We start from the raw sequence: 20,805 nt of genomic DNA, 5'->3' as shown, positions 1-20,805 counted from the left end.
TAGGAGAGGGAGGTAGTGGCATTGGAACTAGTTCCATCGCTGAACTTGATGCTTGGCAGGGGCACTCCCCAGGCAACAGAGTGGAGGTCCAATACCATTTCATTTAAGTGGATATTTGGTGATGGGTGGGAGAAGGTGACAGTGGCGTCAGAACCTGCTTCGCCAGTAGGCTTTACGCTCGGCAGGGTGCGTACCCTAAGTGATGTCGCGCATTACGAGCTCAACTTGCTCAGATGACGTATTTGTCGGAGGGGGCGTGACTTCACGCCTGCCAGTCATTCTGTAAATGTTTTTAAACGTGATCGGTGCAAGCCTCTCATACGTGTTATTACCTCCCTGGGCCTCTAAGTGGGCTTGAAGGAGGGAGACGCCCGTACAATAGCCCCCCCTTGATTCATGTGCCACTTCAGGTCATGAATCAAGGAGCCCAGTCAGGTCATGATGGCTTCTCGTGAATGTACTCTCCCTATATGTGGCCAGGGTAATCGTCAGAGTAGATTTCTCAAAAATGGTGCCGTATCAGATCGTCACATTAGTAAATCATGCCCACACGTGTGGGGAGGTTACCCAAAAGGAATTTGGGGGGGGGGGGGGTTTCCCGCTCCTCGCCTCATTAAATGCACCAAAGTCCTATAAATAGCCCATTCTGGGCACTTGTTTCATTTTTCACACTCCTCAAACACTTGATTTATCTTCTGCCGAGCATTCCTCTTCTGTGCAAAAAAACTCTTCCTCAGTTCTTCACTCCCTAGAGCCTAACGTAAGTTTTCTCTGCTTCTTTATCCTTTTCAGTTCTTTTCTATTTCATACTTTAGGAATGAGATTTTCTCACCTCCTCACCCCTGGGGCTACCTTGGCTAGTTTTAGAGAGACCTTTGGTATCCTAAGGGATGTCGACCTTGCGTACTGCAATGAGGGTAGCATCGAGCTTGAGAGGGCGGCCAACCCAAGCACCACTTTCTTTCCATTGATGTCCATCCTTGAGGGTGGGGTTAGATTTCCTGTAGACCCCCTCATCATAGGCACCCTAGGATTCTAAGGGCTTTGCCCCGACCAATTTCCCCCTAATTTTTATAGAGTTGTTAGCTAAGTCAGCCGGCTAAACCAGATGTTTGGACTGCAATTGAACCACCATGACATCAATTTCATGTACAAAGTGTGTGGTAATTTTACCACCGACTACTATTTAAAGACTAGAGATACGCAAGTCCGACTTATCTCTTGTCTACCTGACTCCAACAGAAACTCAGTTGGAGAATTTGTTCGGGTACGTGGCAATTGGCTTGCCAGCGAGCTACTTTGCCCGCTTTCATCGCATGCAGTTGGTCGGTACCAAGAGCCTTGCCCTTTCCGATTTTGCATTTTTTATTTGTGAGTCTAACTGACCAGTTTACCCTCGAATTTGTTGCAGAATCAAAAAGGTTCCTGCCGGATTCTTGAGTGATACACGCGCGAGATCTCAATTTTGTCCTCAAGTCGAAGATTTTCATGCACGAGGACGGGTAACTTCGGGCATCTAACCTGATCCTCGGAGTTAACCCTGTGTACACCACCCTACAAAACTTCAGCCAGGCACTTTTGGTAGACAGGCCGCTCCTATCGTACATAAACGTTTGATACAACGAATTCCTTTCGCCCATGCTTAATACTGGCGAAGTGCTACACCCCGGCCCCCGCTATACCATCGTAGACGACATTGTTCCAGTAAAGGACGGGTCTGCCGAGCGAGTATCCCAAAGCCAAAGAAGACACGAAGCCATCAAACAGCCCGAGAACGTTGCCTTAACAGTCGAGGAAGGAGACGCTGATCCAACCAATACCTCGGGCGTTGACTCCAGCCACGCGGAAAGGATGGTGAAGCAGAGGGGGATGATGCTCTTTTGGTTCATACCTGGTGCCAGTTCCGTGGCTCAAACTCAAGCTCCCCAAGGGATTGTCCCAGCTCTTCCTGTTGGCGAAACAAGAAAAAGGAAGCGGGCTGTCAATAAGAATGCTCCCATCCTGGGTGACGCCCTAACCAAGACCCCGCCCCGTGCAAGGGGTGGATCCAGAATCTAGGAGACACTAGTCGTTACCCCGCCGGCGACTCAGGTTGGCACCGTCGTGGCTTCTTCCTCTCAGCCCGAGGTTGGCTGACAACCCGCCTTTCAGTTGGGTGATAGGCCTTTGCCAGCTACTGCCATCATTCGGTTATGGGATAAGGGCAAATGGGGCGAATAGCCCAAAGCTTGGTGCAAGGCCTCCTGCTGCCCGAGGATGTCCACTATTTCTCGGAGGGCAATGACAAGACACTTGCTAGACAGCTACAATGGCACACCATTGTTGTAATCTCTTGTCCCATTCATTACCTACGTTGTAACAGTTAGCTTCTCTCCTTTTTTTCCTTATTTCATTACTGTTCTGTTTCCTGGCCGCACAGTTGACCGACGTTAGGGATGGAAGGTTGAAGGATGCGACCGAGGCCATTGAGCAGGAGAAGATGCTAAAGGCCGTTACTGAGGCTACTACTGCAGAGAAAAAGAGGCAGTTGTGGCATTTGAGAGGAAAGCCATTGACGCCGAGAAAGGCCGACAAAATACCGAAGGCAAGCTGTCCTTCCTGGAGATGAAAGTAGCTGAGACAGAACTCAGGCTAGCGAAGGCAGACAGCCTGAACCTTACCAACGCCGAACAAATTGCAGACCTGAAAGAATCTCTAGAGGCTTACGAGGACAAGTGGTATAACGTGGGCTTCTCAGAGGTTGAAAAATCTGTGGAACCGATCGTTCACCAGGCTCGATGCCACAGATTCGGGGAGGGGTGGTTTGCTGCCTTGAAGGCGATGGGGGTGCCCGAGGACTCCCTACTGTGGAATCCAACTTAGATCCCCTATTTGGCCCCTCCGTCCATTCAGAGTCAAGCAGATGCTACGGACCAGGAAGATACTTCGAGCATGAGGGATCTTGCGCAGGAAGTTGATGCTTATGTGGAAGTTGCTGACGCGAAGGTCACAAGTGACATCCGTACAGGGGTCAAGACAGCTCTAGGTCAGACCCCCCAAATAGTTATGCCAGGAAACGACGGGTTTGGGTAACCTCCCCCCCCTCGCAACGTCTTTCTGACCCAGCCGTTTAACAGTTTGGTTTTTCTTCTTTTTTTTTTTTTTTTTTTTTTTTTGACGAGCTCACGTCGCCGGGCTGTGGCGGCGGAACAATTTCTTTCTTTTTTGTTGGTTTGATGAGCCCACATCGCTGGGCTGTGGCGGCGGAAAATTTCTTTACCTTTGGCTTTTAATTAATGTTATTCAGATAAAAATTGCGCTTTTTACTGTTGCTTATTTGACAACTTTCGATTTTATGAGATTAGGGTCAACCTGCTCATCATACCTTACTTTCTTACTACCGGGGGCTGGAAGCGGCCTTTCTACCCTTAAGGTACCCCAGCTTAGGACATTAGCTGTTTTGCCCAAGGATTAGTGTATGTTTTTAGTAAGAAACGATGTCCTAGAGTTTCCGCCTGTTCGGTGATAGGGATCGAACCGAGAATGGGCTTCTGTCCTTGGAGTACCATTTAGGGTTTCTACTTACTCGGTGATAGGAATCGTACCGAGGGTAGGTTTTTGTCCTTAGGGTATAATTTTAAGGTTTCAACCAGCTCGGCAATGGTAATCGAACCGATGATAGGTTTCTGTCCTTAGAGTTTAATTTTAAGGTTTCGACCAGCTCGATGATGGCAATCGAACCGAGGATAGGTTTCTGTCCTTAGAGTGTAATTTAAGGTTTCCACCTGTTCGGTGATAGGAATCGAACCGAGGATAGGCTTCTGTCCTTAGAGTGTAATTTTAAGGTTTCAACGAGCTTGGCGATGGTAATCGAACCGAGGATAGGTTTCTGTCCTTAGAGTGTAATTTAAGGTTTCCACCTGTTCGGTGATAGGGATTGAACCGAGGATAGGCTTCTATCCTTAAAGTTTATGAGATATCTCCACATTCGGGATTATCTATATCTATTGCCCTGTAATAACAAATTAAAAGTGATGGGATCATATGCACTTGCATGAGTAAATTCCATCATATTAAATATGTGATAGCACAAAACTGTATCAAGTTTACACATTTGGAAAAGAGTCGGTCAGTGATAGAACTTTTTCAAGTTGTGAACATTCCATGGCCGGCGAAGGGGTTTTTCCTCCAAGTCTTCTAAGTAGTACCCCTCCGCACCGGCGATAGCGATTACTCGGTAGGGCCCTTCCCAGGATGGAGCTAGTTTCCCCGCATTAATGTCTCGTGTGTTCCCTACGACCTTGCAAAGTACCAGATCCCCAGCTACAAACTCCCGTTTCCTTACACTTCTGTTGTATCTCTGGGCAAGCTTTTGTTGATACTCTGCTAGTCTAATGGTGGTCACTTCTCGATGTTCCTCTAGCAAGTTCAACTGCTTTGCCATTAGCTTCTCGTTCTCGTTTGGAGCGAATCCCGCGACTCGGGCGCTGCATAGGTTCACTTCGACGGAGATGACAGCCTTTGCCCCATAGATCAGGAAAAATAGTGTTTCCCTTGTGGACCTCCTAGGCGTTGTTCGGTATGCCCATAGGACGCTTGGGAACTCCTCGACCCATCTTCCTTTGGCGCTCTCCAGCCTTTTCTTCAATCCGCTCACGATGGCCTTATTGGTTGCTTCTGCCTAGCTATTACTCTGTGGATATGCTAGGGTGGAATATCAGTTCTAGATACCGAGGTTGTGGTAGAACTCCCAGAACGCCCTACTGTCGAAATGTAGACCATTGTCTAAGACAATAGTCTCTGGCATGCCAAATCTTGTTACAATGTTCCTCCATACGAACCTCTTGACATCAACATCTCGGATGTTCGCAAACGCCTCTGCTTCTGCCCACTTTTTGAAGTAGTCTACGGCCACTAGCACAAACCTCCGGTTGCCTGGTGCTTGGGGGAATGGCCCAGCTATGTCTAGCCCCCAGCAGGTGAATGGCCACGGGCTACTAACTGAATTTAAGTTTCCGGCTAGCTGGAAGATCATTGGTGCGTGTACCTGACACTACTCGCACCTCCGGGCATGCTCGATCACATCTTTCCCCATCCGCGGCCACCAAAACCCTTGAGTGATTGCTCGGTGAGCCAATGACCGTCCCCCTACGTGGCTACCGCATACACCCTCGTCCAGCTCAGTCAAAAGCTCTTCGGTCCGACCGGGATGAAGACACTGCAAGTACGGCCCTTCGAATGATCTCCGGTACAACTTCCTATCGGCAGACAACTAGTACCAAGAAGTGACTCGTCGTATTCTGGCTGCTTCTTTCTCATCCCCCGGGGCTTAGCCCTTCTCAAAAAACTCGATGATAGGGTCCATCCAGCAGCTCTCGATTGTGGTGATCTGCGTGACTGACATCCTGGCGGTAATGCTTGGTTCTAGCACTAATTCCACCCTGATCAACCGGGGTACCATGTCTACTATCGACGATGTGAGTGTTGCTAAGGAATTGGTGTGTCGATTCATTCCCTGGGCTATCCGCTCAATCTTGATGTTTGAAAATTTACCTATGGTCTGCTTTACCAACCACAAATATTCAATCATCCGGGCATCTTTGGCCTCGAAGCTCCCTAGCACCTAGTTAACTACTAGGAGAGAATCCGAGTAAACTTCCACTTCTTTGGCCCTTAAATCTGTGGTAACTCTCAGCCCGGCGAGCAGGGCCTCATATTCGGCCTCATTATTAGAAGCCCTGAAGCCTAACCTGAATGAGTGTTCTAGCCTTAGCCCCTCCGGGGTGATAATCATAATTCCAGCCCCTGCTTTCGCCGTATTGGATGCGCCATCCACAAATACTTTCCATGGCCTAACCTCCGCGAGGTAGACTACACCTGTACTCCTCAGCGAGAACTCGGTAATAAAATCTGCAAGTACTTGCCCCTTCATCGAGTTCCTCGGCTTGTATCTAATGTCGAAAGAACCTAGCTGAGTCCCCCATTTAGCTATCCTCCTTGTAAAGTCGGATCTTTTCAATAATGACTGTAATGGACACTCGGTCAAGACATGCACGATGTGAGCCTGAAAGTAATGGGGCAGTTTTTGAGTGGAGTGCACCAGTGCCAGCACTAGTTTCTCTAGTGGTAAATACCTAGTCTCGACGTCAACTAACGTCTTGCTGATGTAATAAACTGGGAGTTGTACACCACTATCCCTCAATAGTACGGCGCTGGCTGCGTGTTTGAACACCGAAAGGTACATATATAGGTCTTCTCCTGGTTCAGAGGCTGTCAACGTCGATGCCCGCCCAAAGTAGTCCTTAAGATCTTGGAAGGCTCTATCGCACTCCTCATTCCATTGAAACCCCTTCCACCGCTTCAAAAGTTGATAAAATGGTTGGCACCGATCAAAAAACTTGGAGATAAATTGGTTGGGAGTAGCCAGCATGCCGGTTAGTTTCTGAACCTCCTTCGGATTGCTCGGTGGTCTGAGACGCATCACGGCTTTGATCTAATCGGGGTTAACCTCGATCCCTCGTTTAGTGATCAAATAACCCAAAAACTTGCTGGACCCTACTCCGAAAGCGCACTTCTCGGCGTTGAGGCGTAGCCGGTGTCTCCAGAGTATCTCTAACACCTTTTTAAGGTTGTCAATGTGTTGCCCTTCATGCTTGGTTTTTATCACCATGTCGTCAATGTATACCTCAATCGTATGTCCAATCTTATCCCGAAACATCCTCGTCATCATTCGTTGAGAAGTGGCTCCCGCGTTCTTCAATCCAAATGGCATTATGGTGTAGTGATAGTTAGCATCAGGTGTTATGAATGTCGTTTTCTTCTAGTCCTCGGCGGCTAAGGCAATCTGGTAGTAACCCTTGAAAGCATTGAGGAAGCTCATCCTTGGGTGCCCACACGTAGCGTCCACTAGTTGATCAATCTTTGGCATCGAGAACGGATCCTTTGGGCAAGCTCGGTTTAGGTTAGTGAAATCGACACAAACCCTCCACTTGCCGGACTTCTTCTTCACGACCACTGTATTTGCGAGCCACTCTGGAAAGAACATTTCCTTTATGGCCCCCGCCTCTCTGAGCTTCCCAACCTCCTGCCTAACGGCCTTCGCATGCTCCTTTGCGGACCTCCTCAGTCTCTGCTTCTTAGGAGGGCATAAAGGGTCCACATTCAGCTTATGAACTATAAACTCGGGGTCAACCCAAGGCACCTCATATGGGCTCCAAGTGAACACATCCACGTTTCATATAAGAAGAAGCAATAACTCCACCCTATCCCCATCGTTAAGGCCTTCCCCTATTAGGAAACTCCTTTTGCCTCCCGGTAGGATTTGGGCTGCTGTAATTGCTATAGGGGAGCCTTCTCGGTTAACTCCTCCTGCTTGGTTTGGTCGTAGGCTGCGGCTACCATGCATTGTTTGACTGCCTGTTGATAACCCCGTATCACTGCAATCCTATCTTCGGTTCGAAACTTGACTTTGACGTGCAATGTGGACGGTACAGCTCCCATGTCATGAATCCACGACCTTCCGAGGATTGCCGTATACGGTGAGAAAGAAGTGACCACTATGAATGTCACAATCACCTCCTTACCCCCCATGCTGACCGGTAGTGAAAGCTGCCCCTCTGGTGTCACTAGATGCCCATCGAACCCCATCAATGGCGTATCATATTTGGACAAATCCTCATTTTTCAGGCCGAGCCCCCTGTATAGGTCCGGGTACATTACATCTGCGCCACTCCCCTGGTCTATCATTACTCTCTTCACTAGGAAATTCATCACGCGGGCCATGACTACTAAAGCATCGTGGTGCGGTTGAGTGGTGCCTTCTAAGTCGTCGTTGTCAAACGCTATGGTTTGTCTGGTGTACTTCGGCTTCTTCCCTAGGGATTGCTCACTTGCTCAACCTTCTGCTGATACCACGGCTAATAACCCCTTCGTCATGGGTGTTCGAATGCCCCTCGGTGCTGCATGGATGACCTCTATTATTCCTAGAGGGGGTGGGAGAGGGTTTCGAGGCTGCCGACCCTCTTGCCTAGTCTCCGTCCGAAATTCCTTCAAATGTCCGGCCTTTACCAACTACCCCAAGTGATCCCTTAATACTCTGCACTGCTCGATGGTGTGTCCTTTATCACTGTGGTAGGTGCAATACAAATTCTGGTTTCTTCTTGATGGGTCGCCCGCCATCCTGTTCGGCGGCTTAAATTAGGGCTCATTTTTTATCTTCTCAACGATCCTGTGCACGGGGTCCTTGAACACCACATTGACTCCTCCAACCTCTGTACCGGGCTCTAGAATTCTCAAATCCTTCCTGTGTCTGGGGTTGAAGCCAGTATTCTGCGGGTAATTGATGATCGGGGCCTTCCCCTTGGTCTGTAGCCGATCGTCTTCTAAGCGTTTGTACTCCTCGTTCCAGCTCATCAACTACCTCATGTCCTCGGGAGGCCTCAGGGTCAACGATTCCCTCAGCTCGGACTTTTCGGGTAACCCCATCCGGAAGGTGCTCACCGCGATCTTTTCATTGCCCCCACCGATCTCATTGTACAACTCCCAGTATCGATTAGCATAGTTGCGAAGGGTCTCCCCAGCCCCCATTTTCATTGATAGTAGTGCCTCCACGGGCTGCGGAACCTGACTGCACGTCATGAACCGCACTCCAAACTCCTAGATCAATTCCGAGAAACTATGGACCGAACCTTTCGTCAACCCATTGAACCACCTCAAAGTAGTGGGGTTGAGGCTTGAGGGGAAAATCTTGCACATCAATGCGTCATTATGAGCGTGTAAAGAAATCATTTGAATATAGTGGTTTATGTGTTCTACCGGGTCTGTCTTTTCGGAGTAAGAATTGAACGGCGGCCGTGTGAACCTGCTCGGCATAGGCGTGTTCTCAATGTCTCTCAAGAATGCAGATCGGGCAGCTTGGCACACTGCCCGGCTCATGGCATCCATGGCCATATTTCAAGGACTTCCCTCATCCGGAGAAGTCGATTCACGGTCTGCGTACTCTCGCGAACGGTCGCGGTGTCGACAAGATCCTGATCAATGGGACCCTTTAGCACGTTGATTCCCCACACTTGCTGACCTTTCCCTGCGCTATTCATGGTCCATTCCCCTGCGTCTTCCCCGCGCTTGCAATTCCAAATCCCTCATCGCCCTACGCAGGCGCTCGAGCTCTTGGTCCTTCTACTCAAGCTCCTGGTTTCTTCTATTGAGGCGGTTGCGGCCCGAGGTGTCAAATATTGTTTGAAGGGTTTGGTACGACCCTTCTCCAGGCCTAGATTCCTTTGCCTCCTTATGTCTTCGGTCCTCCTGCCTCTTTTGCCTCCTCTCTCGCCAAGTAGAACCTCGCAAAGACCCTCTAGTTTCGCTCTCTGCATGGCTCCCCTGTCTACTTCCAGACATTCTCCCGTGCATGCCTAGATAGTACCATAGCTACGTAGTAGATTTCCCACAGAAGGCGCCAATTGTGCATACCCAGATACGACTATTGGACCTGAGAGGTATTTGAGCTCACAATCTATTTGTATGGTAGGCTTTTGGATTTCCTACAATAAGTGATGCTATGCTCGGCAAACACGGTGCCCCCTTTTCCCTTGTTATCCCAATCACTCTCCCTTTTCTCCAAGGATGATCTCTTACTCCAATCTCCCATCTTCATATTTTCCAACCCCCGCTACTGAAGCTTTCTTGCCTATTTATAGCCAAAGTCAGTGGAATGGTCACAATCATTCTCCTGGTGGGTGGAGGGAGAGGTCCAACATTGTATCTCCTAAGTGGAGTCTTAATTATGAGTGGGAGAGGGAGGCAGTGGAATTGGAACTAGTTCCACCGCTGAACCTAATGCTTGGCAGGGACACTCCCTAGGAAATGGAGTGGAGGTCCAATACCATCTCATTTAAGTGGATATTTGGTGATGGGTGGGAGAAGGTGACAGTGGCGTCAGAACCTGCTTCGCCAGTTGGCTTTATGCTTGGTAGGGTGTGTACCCTAAGTGATGTCACGCATTCCGAGCTCAACTTGCTCGGATGACGTACTTGTCAGAGGGGGTGCGACTTCACACCTGCCGATCATTCCGTGAATGTTTTTAAACGTGATCGGTGTAAGCCTCTCATACGTGTTATTACCTCCCTAGGCCTCTAAGTGGGCTTGAAGGAGGGAGAAGCTCGTACACATATCATAATATAATGTATAATTTTTTCTCTAAATTTTTTTAAAGATAATTTTTTCCATAAAACAAAAAATTTCTACTCAGTCCAATTAGGTCTACTTTGGTCCAGTTTGGTCCATTTAGTCAATTTCGGTCTCCTTTCAGTCAATTTTAGACTAATTGGGCTTAAAATTGTTTTTTCCCTTCATTATTGGATTGAAAATTATGAAATTTTATTATATTTAGGCTACACTCTTAGTTTTGAATTAAAAAATACAAAGAAAAATACTAAAATAGACATTTAAAATTATAAATATGAGCCCTAAAAATGCAATAAAAATGATAAATATTCAAAAGTCTTATTTGGTCCAAATTGGTTCTATTCAGTCCATTTTGTCATCTTCAGTCCAATTCGGTCCATTCAATCCTATCCAGTCCATTTGGACTGAAATCCAATCCATTTGGAACATTCGGTCTATGTCGGTCCAATTTGGCCCATTTGGTCTAATTTGGTCCATTCAGTCAACATTGGCCCTATTTGATTAACATTGGTCCTATTCAGTCTACTTTGATCCTATTCGGTCCATTATCTACTTTGGTTCTATTTTGTCCTAATCGGTCCATAATGGTCCTATTCGGTCCATTCTATCCACTTTGATCCGCTTCAATAATATTCAAGCCATTCGATCATATTTAGTCCAGATTGCTTCTATTCGGTTCACTTTAGTCTACAGTCCAATTTGGTCCTGTTCAGTCCATTCAGTCTACTTCGGTCTTCAGTCCAATTTGATCCCGTTCGGTCCATTCAATCCACTTTGGTCCCATTTGGTCTATTCGTAATTATTTGGTCTACTTGGTCCTATTATCCCTATTTTGTCTATTTTGTTCCATTTGCTCCAATTCAATCCATTCAAATCACTTTAGTTCTTCTATACAATTAGAACACACGTTTTGTACAAACTCTTGATTTCCCCAATCCTAAATAATATTTAGGAAGGATAAGAGAATGTATTTATTATATTAATTAGCTTGTTACCCCATGCATATACATGGATATACTAAAAACATATACGTTAAGATGCATAGAATAATTCTTACATATATAATTTAATTATTATTGATAGTCATTTTTATAATTTTTTTAACTCTTTAAAAGTCTTGTAAGAGTATTATCAGACAGAAAATGTAAATTGTCCATTTTTTTTTAATTTTTTGTGTTCATTAATTCTAGACTTCTTGGTTCTTTTACGCAATAACTTAGTTGGATGGATATTATGATGTGGTTTCACGTTTGACTCCCAAATTAAGAAATAAAAGTCTCTCTAAAAATAAATAATTTAGAACACATGACACAAATTTGGACTTCAATTGTAGAATCTAATTGGATTTTCTTTAAGTTTTACCTCTCTCTCTCTCTCTCTCTCTCTCTCTCTCTCTCTATATATATATATATATATATATATATATAGATAGATAGATAGATGAGATTCTAGCAAAATATATATATATCATTTATAATTTCAATAGGATTTAAATTCAATATCAAATAGGACTCTAATTTAATAGGGTTTAAACTCAATATCAAATGGGACTCTATCAAAAAAAAAAAAAAATACTAGTTAAAATATAAAATTATGGGACATGATTGAAATGATTAGCATAAACCTTAGATTTCGTTTTAATTTTCTTGAAAGTTTTAGTAAAAGAATTTTAATTGGAAACTTTTTTTTCAATATTTTTTTTTTTATTGTTAAATCTCGATTGCTAGCTGTCATTGAATCAAACTAAAATTGACAACAAAAAGAAGGAAAAATCAACCTCGTTACATAATTTCAAAGCATCACAAGTTTTTGGAGCAATCTATTCGGAGCAAGTGCTGCACATTTGGAGGATCAAATGCTTTTCATATTCGAGAGCTCCTAGTAGTTCTAGCAAATTAAGCTAATTCTTGTAATCATTTCGGGGACATCCATTTAAATGGAACAATACAGAGGAAGTGGAAGAAGGGACAAATGACTATTAAACTGGATATTAATAAAGCATATGACCGGATGGAATGGAGTTCGCATGGCCATGGTGACAATTACCACAACTTCGCATTTGGTATAGATCAACAGGGAGCCAAAAGTTTTTATCAAGCCATCATGAGGAATAAAACAGGAGGAGCCATTATCTCCATACCTGTTTTTACTCTGTGCGAAGGGGCTGTCCACCCTATTAAGGAAAGTTATGGCAAACCACAATATCAAAGGCATTATGACCAGCCAGCAAGGGGCGTGCATCTTCCAGCTTTTGTTCGCCAATGATAGTCTTTTATTTTGCTGAGCAACTGTGGAGGAGTGCGAAAACTTACTTAAACTATTGGAGAAGTATGAAGCTGCATCAGGTCAAGCCATCAATAGATAAAAAACATATCTTTTTATCAGCAAGGGCACCAAACAGGAAGTGAGAAACGCCATCCAACAAATGCTAGGGGCAAGGGTAATGACTGACTATGAAAAATACCTCAGCTTGCCCATGGCATGCGGCAAATACCTCAAGGAGCTCCAAGAAAAAATATACAAGCGTATTATGGGGCGGAAGGAAAAGTTCATTTTCAAGGTGGGGCAGAAAATCCTGATCAAGACTATAGTGCAAGCTATACCCATATACTCTATGAGTTTGTTTAGGCTGCCTAAGTCTATTTGTGATAACATCAACTCCCTTTCGGCCAAATACTGTTGGGGACAGGATCATGAGAAGAGGAAAATACACTAGATAAACTGGAATAAATTGTGCAACCACAAAAGGAAAGGAGGGATGGGGTTCCAGGACCTAAATGCATTCAACATGGCTATGCTAGTAAAGCAGGCTTGGAGACTAATCCATAATACACAATCTCTATTCCATAGGGTCTATAAGGCACAGTACTTCCCTCGATGTTCCTTCCTGGCAGCAGAACTTGGTTCCAACCCTTCATTCCTGTGGCGCTCACTATTGGCGGAAAGGGACATTATAATGGAGGGATCAAGGTGGTAGATGGGAGATGGGAGATGGACGTACAATTGAAGTGGCGAAGCACGACTGGCTGCCTCACGCCCTCATGTTCTTGAATGAACTATCACTGAATATGCGGGTCTGTGAACTGATTGAGGAGGACACTAGACGTTGAAACAGAGGTAAATTGTTTGCTAGATTCACATAGAGGACATGCGAGAAGATATTGGGGATGCCGTTGAATAATCTCAATTCCCATGACGTGTTGGTGTGGAAGGAGAACAAGGTCAATAAATTCTCGGTGCGAACTGCCTACCTTATTGCTACGCAGAGCACTCCTCGGCCCAACGCATGGCACAACCTGGGGGAAGATTTGGCGGCTCAACGTGCCTCCAAAGGTACGAACCTTTCTATGGAGGGCTTGCTCAAACTGCTTACCGACAAGAGATAATCTCTGCAAAAAAAGGAGTAAAGTTGGAGGCCAAATGCGAAATCTACCAACAACAACCGGAAATGGTTAGCCACGTGCTTCGGGAGTGTGCCTTTGCGAGGAATGTTTGGAGCTTGTCAAAGGGAAGAACTCAAAAATGCAGAAACGACGCCACAGATGTCTTCCTGCTATTTGAGCAAATGAGGATGAAACTGGACCAACTGGAGCTAGAGAGGTGGGCAACAACGGCTTGGGCTATATGGAACGCAAGGAACAGATTTTACTTTGAGCGAATGGACTCTTGCACGAGTATCAATGACTAACGGCAGCTCAAGTTAATGGGCAGACCTGTCGTTTAAGGTGAGCAAATACACGTACAGGCCGGTTTGTTTCCTTAGATTGACTTTACTTGCATATTTGGTTTCCTCAGGTGAATAAAGTTTCTGTCGTCTTAGTTCAATATATATATATATAAACTGAGAAATTTAGTTGGAACTTGAAATTTAGACAATAAAATTTACATAAATTAAACTATTTTAATAACAAATTAATAAGAGATAATATAAATAGAATTTTTAGCTAAAGTATAATTTTTAATTTATTAAATCTTAAATGATTAGAATTTTAGCTAAAGTAGGGTTAGGTTAATTGCAAATTTCATATCTGGTTGAGATGAATGGAATTTACTATTGAGCCCAAATATGAGCTATGGGTCGGTGCTATTTTGGGCTTCGGCTTGAAATGGAGTGGGTATTGTTCGGCTTTGTTTGTTTTGGGCAGACCTGGAATTGGGATGATTTGAAACTGATTTTGTGTTTGGGTGATAATTTAAGATACTGGGCCACGAATTTGTGTTTATTGTGAGTTATGGGCTTGGATGATTTTTTTTAGTAAGAAAAAAAAGGTTAGAATTGGATTGGGCTTACCATAAATTTAATAACACAAAATAAATTTCATAATTTGTAACACAACTGTTTTTTGTTTTTTTTTTGGATAGGTTTATCACAACTGTTAAGATGATAAATTGTGACCTATGTATAATAAAAGTAATGTTTTAGTCATAAACTTCATCTCAACAAGATATAAAATTTGCTGCATCTCTAGTATTATGGCAGGTTAACATTTAATAAATGAATATTTGCCACCTAACTTTGGCATCCACTTGCAATAATCAAGTTGCACCACCACAAACACGCATATAAAAGCACCTGGGTGCATAGCTTATCAAAAGAAGCAAAAATAAAAAGCACTGCAGGTGTTCTCCATACTCATGAATCATGACTTGTCAAATATATATTTATTTCTTTTCTTTGTAAAAAAAAAAAACTCAAAGTCATCGCATAATTCAATTGATGAATTATAAAGTAGAATAAAAAGAAAAAAGTAGAACAAAGAATTTCTTTTTTGATATTTCTATAGTTAGAATGGGGCTTAAGAAATTTGGACTTTGAATGTTTTTGTTGAAAACATATGGAGGTGCTAGTTGAATTACAAAGCTCTTGACTAAGACAAAAATCTTTTAGTAGGTTTAAACCCAAGCCTAAAACTAATGATGTTGTTGTACAAACAATGACAGCAATGGAGCTGATGAATCCCACCCTTGAGAGTTGAAATATTTACAGAAACTTTTATTCCTCAAGGAAGAATCATAGCATGTGTGAGCTATTAAAAAAAAAAAAGGGACTTGCAATAACTAATGCATGATTTTTCTTACTTGACATTTGTGGGCGGGGAGGTCAAGGGAGTTATAAAACTAGCATATATAATAGCCAAAAAGGGCTAGAGCATTCCCATCCAGGGTTGTAACCCACCTAAAATTCTAAAATATCTTGTGCATCAAATTGCACAAAAACACCCCCACATTTGGTTATGTATTTCACAGGTTAAAATGGGGTTTTACCCATGTCTCACAAATTTTCCAGCAAAATACCCCATGTCTGAAACTATTTAGGGATATGTCTCTGTTTTGAAACTCGATTTTTGGATAATCGAGTTATAGCAAAATGAAACTAAAAAAAAAAAAATTGTGAAACTCAAGTTCCACTTGAATATTTTCAAGGAACTCGAGTTCCACGAACTCGAGTTCCACACTAGAAACTCGAGTTCCACACTAGAAACTCGAGTTCCACAAATATTTTTTTTTTTTTAAGTTTCATTTCGTTATAACTCGATTGTCCAAAAATCGAGTTTTACATTTGAAACTCAATTTTTAGAAAATCGAGTTTCAAAATAGGGGCATATCTCTAAATAATTTCAGACATAGAATATTTTGCTAGAAAGTTTATGAAAAATGGGTATTTTGTCATTTTGGCCTAACTTTGGAATAAAAAACATGGCTAGAGACTAAGGTTTAGTTTGACTTTAGTTTTACTAGCAAGTTTCGTAGATTAACTATTATGTTAAGGTTAGACATCATTGACTTATGAATGTAAAGACTATGATTAACTGTAGGTGTTTGGGATGTGTATTTTTGTTTTAGAATTAAGAAAAAAGAGAAATACACATTCTATCAACTTTTATTCTACAATATTCCTTAAAAGTTGTTTTCTTATTTTTCATTAATTATAATGGATATGTGTGTGTAATTTATAATTGTTGCTTCTTGTGATGAACTCATGACTAACAAAACACTATAACAATTATGCTATATAATATATGTACAATATTTTTCAAAGTCATCTTACATAAAACATTACAACATTATCTGTGCAACACACATGCAACTTACCAGTTATGATAGAAACTTGGATTTTAGATTTTTTTTTTTTAAATTAATATTGTTAACGATAGAAACTTGGATTTTGAGGTTTAGTTTATATTTATTGTCTGGTTTATTTTGGTATTTTTGCGCTATGTGTTTAAGAGAGTTTTTTTCTTAATTTTGGAGCCAATTGTGAGACCACATCATAAATATTCATCCAAGTTAGTTATGGAGTACAATATCAAAGAGTCTAGAATTAATGAATTGTAAAAAAATAAGTAAAAAAAGTGCTTCACAAAACAAAAATTAAGAGTTCATAAAATATTTTTTATAAAAAAAATATGGACAATTTACATTTTCTACCTAATAATATTCTTACTTGATTTTCGAAAGAATTAACAAAATTTAAGAATGACTATATATCAATAGTATTTAAATTATATATATATATATATGAATTATACTATGCATCTTAATGTACATCTTTTAAATATATCTTTTAAAGCTAAAGACTTATCGGAACTAGTTGTTTGGCTAGAGGATGTACCAGAGGACATTTCTCCTCTCCTTTTGTTTGATGTTCCTTGATAAAGTTTTCTCCCCTGGGCATCGTGGTCTGGGTTCTCAAAAAAAAAAAAAAAGCTAGTTATTTATAGAGCAATGGATTTAAATAATTAAATGAAAGCCTATTTTTTCAGGGCAAATTAAAACAATCTACTTCGAGATTTGGGGAAATGTCAAAACACAATCTTATTTTTATAATCAATATGACATCCTAAAGGTTTTAATTCATATAGCAAATAACCCTCTATAACCATTTATATCAATTCCAATTCAGTCAACATCCATAATTTTTTCAAATTAAATTATCATTTGGAATAACATTAAGAGAAATGCTATGTCTACAACATTTTCATAATAAATCCTAAGTGGCAAGTTGTTATTGGTTATTATTGTTGGAGCAAAAAAGTAATCTTTAATATTAGGTTCAAATTTGAAATAATAACACCTAACCACCCACGATTCGTTGTGAAAATGTTGTGGATGTTGCACTTCTCATACATTAATGCTTACTAACTAGATTTGTTATATGATCAAAATAATAATAATTTTAGGGGGCAAAGTGTCATTATAGAAAACTGGAAGTGGTTCCTCAGTGAAAGTAAGTGTAATTTAACATTTTTTTTTGCTTTTATTTTTTTGATAAATAACATTTTGTTTTTGATTTTATAAGGCCTAACAAAATCGCAACACCTTAATGGTTGAGTTGGACTAGAAATTTCTCAATACATATTGACCAGAATGAAAAATACTCCAAACTAACCCAAGTTGACTTACGCATACCACTACCTCATTATATCTCTATCCTTATCTTACTTAATTAATGATGACAAAATATGATAACGAATGGGGTAAATTACAAAAATCACTATTTCAGTTTCATGGAATGACACTCTTCCAAATTTTACTTTTCATAAGATGTTAAAATATCATTTTTAGTTTTCATTTACCAAATTTAAAATCCCAAATCCCTCTCTCTCTCTCTCTCTCTCTCTCTCTCTCTCTCTCTCTATATATATATATATATATATATATATATATATATATATATAAAGCACATATTGTTTGTTTTTTTTTTTAAATAAAAACGTCATAAACATTAATATAAACATATACATATACATCTACATTAAATTTTTTTATATGTTAAATTGAAATTACACCATCTAACTTTGATGTTAATACCGCTCCAAATGCAATTGAGATTTAGAATAAAGTAATGCTACAGTCACAAATTATTTTACAACATTTTTATAAACAGTTGATGTTGATAGCTTTTTATTGGTTTTCAACTATGCCCACCATTAACATCATCCTTTTATTTACTAATAACCACTCAACATATTAGCAGTTTGTAAATTTTTTTGTAAAAAAGTTTGTATCTCTAGCATTATTCTTTTAAATATTATAACAATGAGTGCTCCTTTAATTTTAGGTGGTTCTTCAAAAAGAAACAATGGAGTAGTCAGTGTTAACATCAAATGAGAAATAACTGTCATTACTAGAATGTCCCCAATAATGGACATGATCCATGGCACGTCGGCAGTAATTATGCAAGTCCAAATCCCTAAAATCTCGATTATAAGACTTGTAATTATTGAACCAATGACATTCAAAATCACAAATTTATTTTTTAGATCTTTTTTTTTTTTTTGAGTGTCAGTTTCAAAGTCATCAGGGCAATGGCCATGCCACTAAGGATGACAACCGCAATTGTCAATACTAGAGAAACCTGAATAATAAATATTATCCATAGGATGTCGGCAGATTTTATGCAGGTCCAAATCCCTAAAATCTCGATTATAACAACTGCATGATCGAACCAATGACATTCAAAATCACAAATTTATTTTTTACACTTTTTTTTGAGTCTATTAATTTCAAAGTCATCAGGGCAATGGCCATGCCACTGTGGATGGCCAATACCACCATCATTGTACCTTTAATAATTTTTTTTTTTCCATATAGAAATGATCAAATTCAAGTGAAGAGAAGAAATAATTTTTTTTTTGTTTTTCTCTTTCTATATAAAATAGTAGTGGAAAACTATATACATAATAGATATATTTACGCATCTTTTTTTGTTTTTATTCTTGACTCTCTTGTTAATGATATCAATCCAAGGCCATTAACTTTGAACCAAAAACAAAAAAAGGTCCATACTTACTAAAAATTAGTAATTGATGTTCTTAATTACCCATTTTAACTGTCATACACACACACACACACACACCAATTTGACCAATTATATATAATAAATATATTAAATTTTTTAGCTTTATTCAATTCCATTATGAAAAAGATAAAGTGACAAGAGAATTCTATCAATCCAGATTCAAGCAATAGTATCACTAGCCAACATGATTCAAAGATTATGTGTAGTAATGAATTGAACAATATAACCCTTCTTCTACTCTTATAGATAATTTAAACATAAATATAAATATAAACATAAACATGTACAGATTCTTATACATATACATTACCATTTTTTATAGGCTAAATTAAAATTACATACTCTAATTTTGCCTAATATTCAATTTAGTTTTGTAACTTTAATTTCTTTAAATTCTCTCTATTCTATTGTTTTTTTATTGTTCTTTCCACTCTACATAGTGTTATTTTTTAATAATAATAATAATAATAATAATAATAATAATAATAATAATAATAATAATAATAATAATAATAATAATAATAATAATAATAATAATAATAATAATAATAATAATAATTCAATAGTTTGGGGAGGAGATATTTAATAGTATGCCTAATTTTAAAAACTCATTTTTGTCAACTTTCTTTTGATATGCAATATTTGACAAAGTTGGAAGAGAATTTTCCATATTATCATGATAGTAAAATTGGGAAACTTTTTCTTTTACCACATGAAGTTCTTATAAGATAAAACTTAATTATTAGATAAATGAAAACTTCATAAATTCACAATCATGTAATTTTTTACTAACCTAGCCGCCTAATCATTTTCTAAATTTTTTAGTCGCGGCTTGGAATAAAATACATGGAACAAAATCATTAATTGGGAGTTTGGGATTAATATATACTAGACTCCTTATTGAATTCAATCAATCCTATATTGCTTTAAAATTAATTGAAAAGTTTTGATAAAAAATAATAATAGGAGTTATTTTTCAATAAATTTTTAATTTTTTAAAATTTCAAAAATGCATATTTCCACATATATAAAATTATTTACCATTCATTATCATGGTGTATATCTTTAAAATTGTCAAAAATATATCCTAACCATGAAATAATCTTTGTAACTTTGCCTATTTCAACACAAATAATAATAATAAAATCCTTCTAAATATAACCATTATAAAATGAAGGACTCGAGTTATCGAGCTTATAAGAAAATGATGTAAATACAAGGTTAGGCTAGAATGATTGAATTTGTGGACAAATAGCCTTCTTATAAAAAGAGGAAGGAATGGGATTTTTTTTACCATAATTTTAATTCTTATTAAAATTAGATAATCTATTTACATCTATATCTATATAATATAAAACATGGACCACCCTAGACACAATGTGACTTTGTATGTGGTGACTAAACAAGTCATTGGCTCATCAAAAAAATATTGCGACTAAAGCTATACATTAAATGTTCTTTAGTTGCCACATAATATGTTAGAGCAAATAGCTCCATACATGTTTGGAGTCAAACTTGTGTTAGGATTAGTGCCCTTAAATCCTATTGTATGATGCTATGTATGATATTATGTATGACATGATGTATGACTTAATATTGTGATTGATAAAGTTATTTTATTAGTATCTAAAATAATGGTAACATGAATATGGGACATTATCATATAGTTCATGAGATGCATTGTATGTGATTTATGTGAAAAGTCATAGAAGATGTAAATCACAAGTTCTTTGTAAACTCGGAATTTATAGTTCGTAGTCGGTGATGAAATTGGGCATTTCATCTGCGAAGACTATAACGTATCAACTAAGATGATTTGTCTTGATCATGGAAGTGGAGAC

General features: G+C 39.7%; 1 protein-coding gene across 1 annotated transcript; it reads right to left on the bottom strand.

Moving 5' to 3' along the window:
• Nucleotides 1–6,799: 6,799 nt before the first annotated feature.
• Nucleotides 6,800–7,761, bottom strand: LOC142615918 (uncharacterized). The gene is made up of 2 exons (XM_075788828.1): nucleotides 7,319–7,761; nucleotides 6,800–7,190 (listed from the first exon to the last, which is right to left on the bottom strand). The coding sequence occupies exons 1-2, from the start codon at nucleotides 7,759–7,761 to the stop codon at nucleotides 6,800–6,802; spliced, it is 834 nt and encodes a 277-aa protein (XP_075644943.1).
• Nucleotides 7,762–20,805: the final 13,044 nt, after the last annotated feature.

This window comes from Castanea sativa, chromosome 11, assembly GCF_040712315.1.
Source record: "Castanea sativa cultivar Marrone di Chiusa Pesio chromosome 11, ASM4071231v1".
Lineage (NCBI taxonomy): Eukaryota > Viridiplantae > Streptophyta > Magnoliopsida > Fagales > Fagaceae > Castanea > Castanea sativa.
The sequence above is the reverse complement of the archived record's forward strand: the minus strand, read 5'-3'. Positions and strand labels throughout refer to the sequence as shown.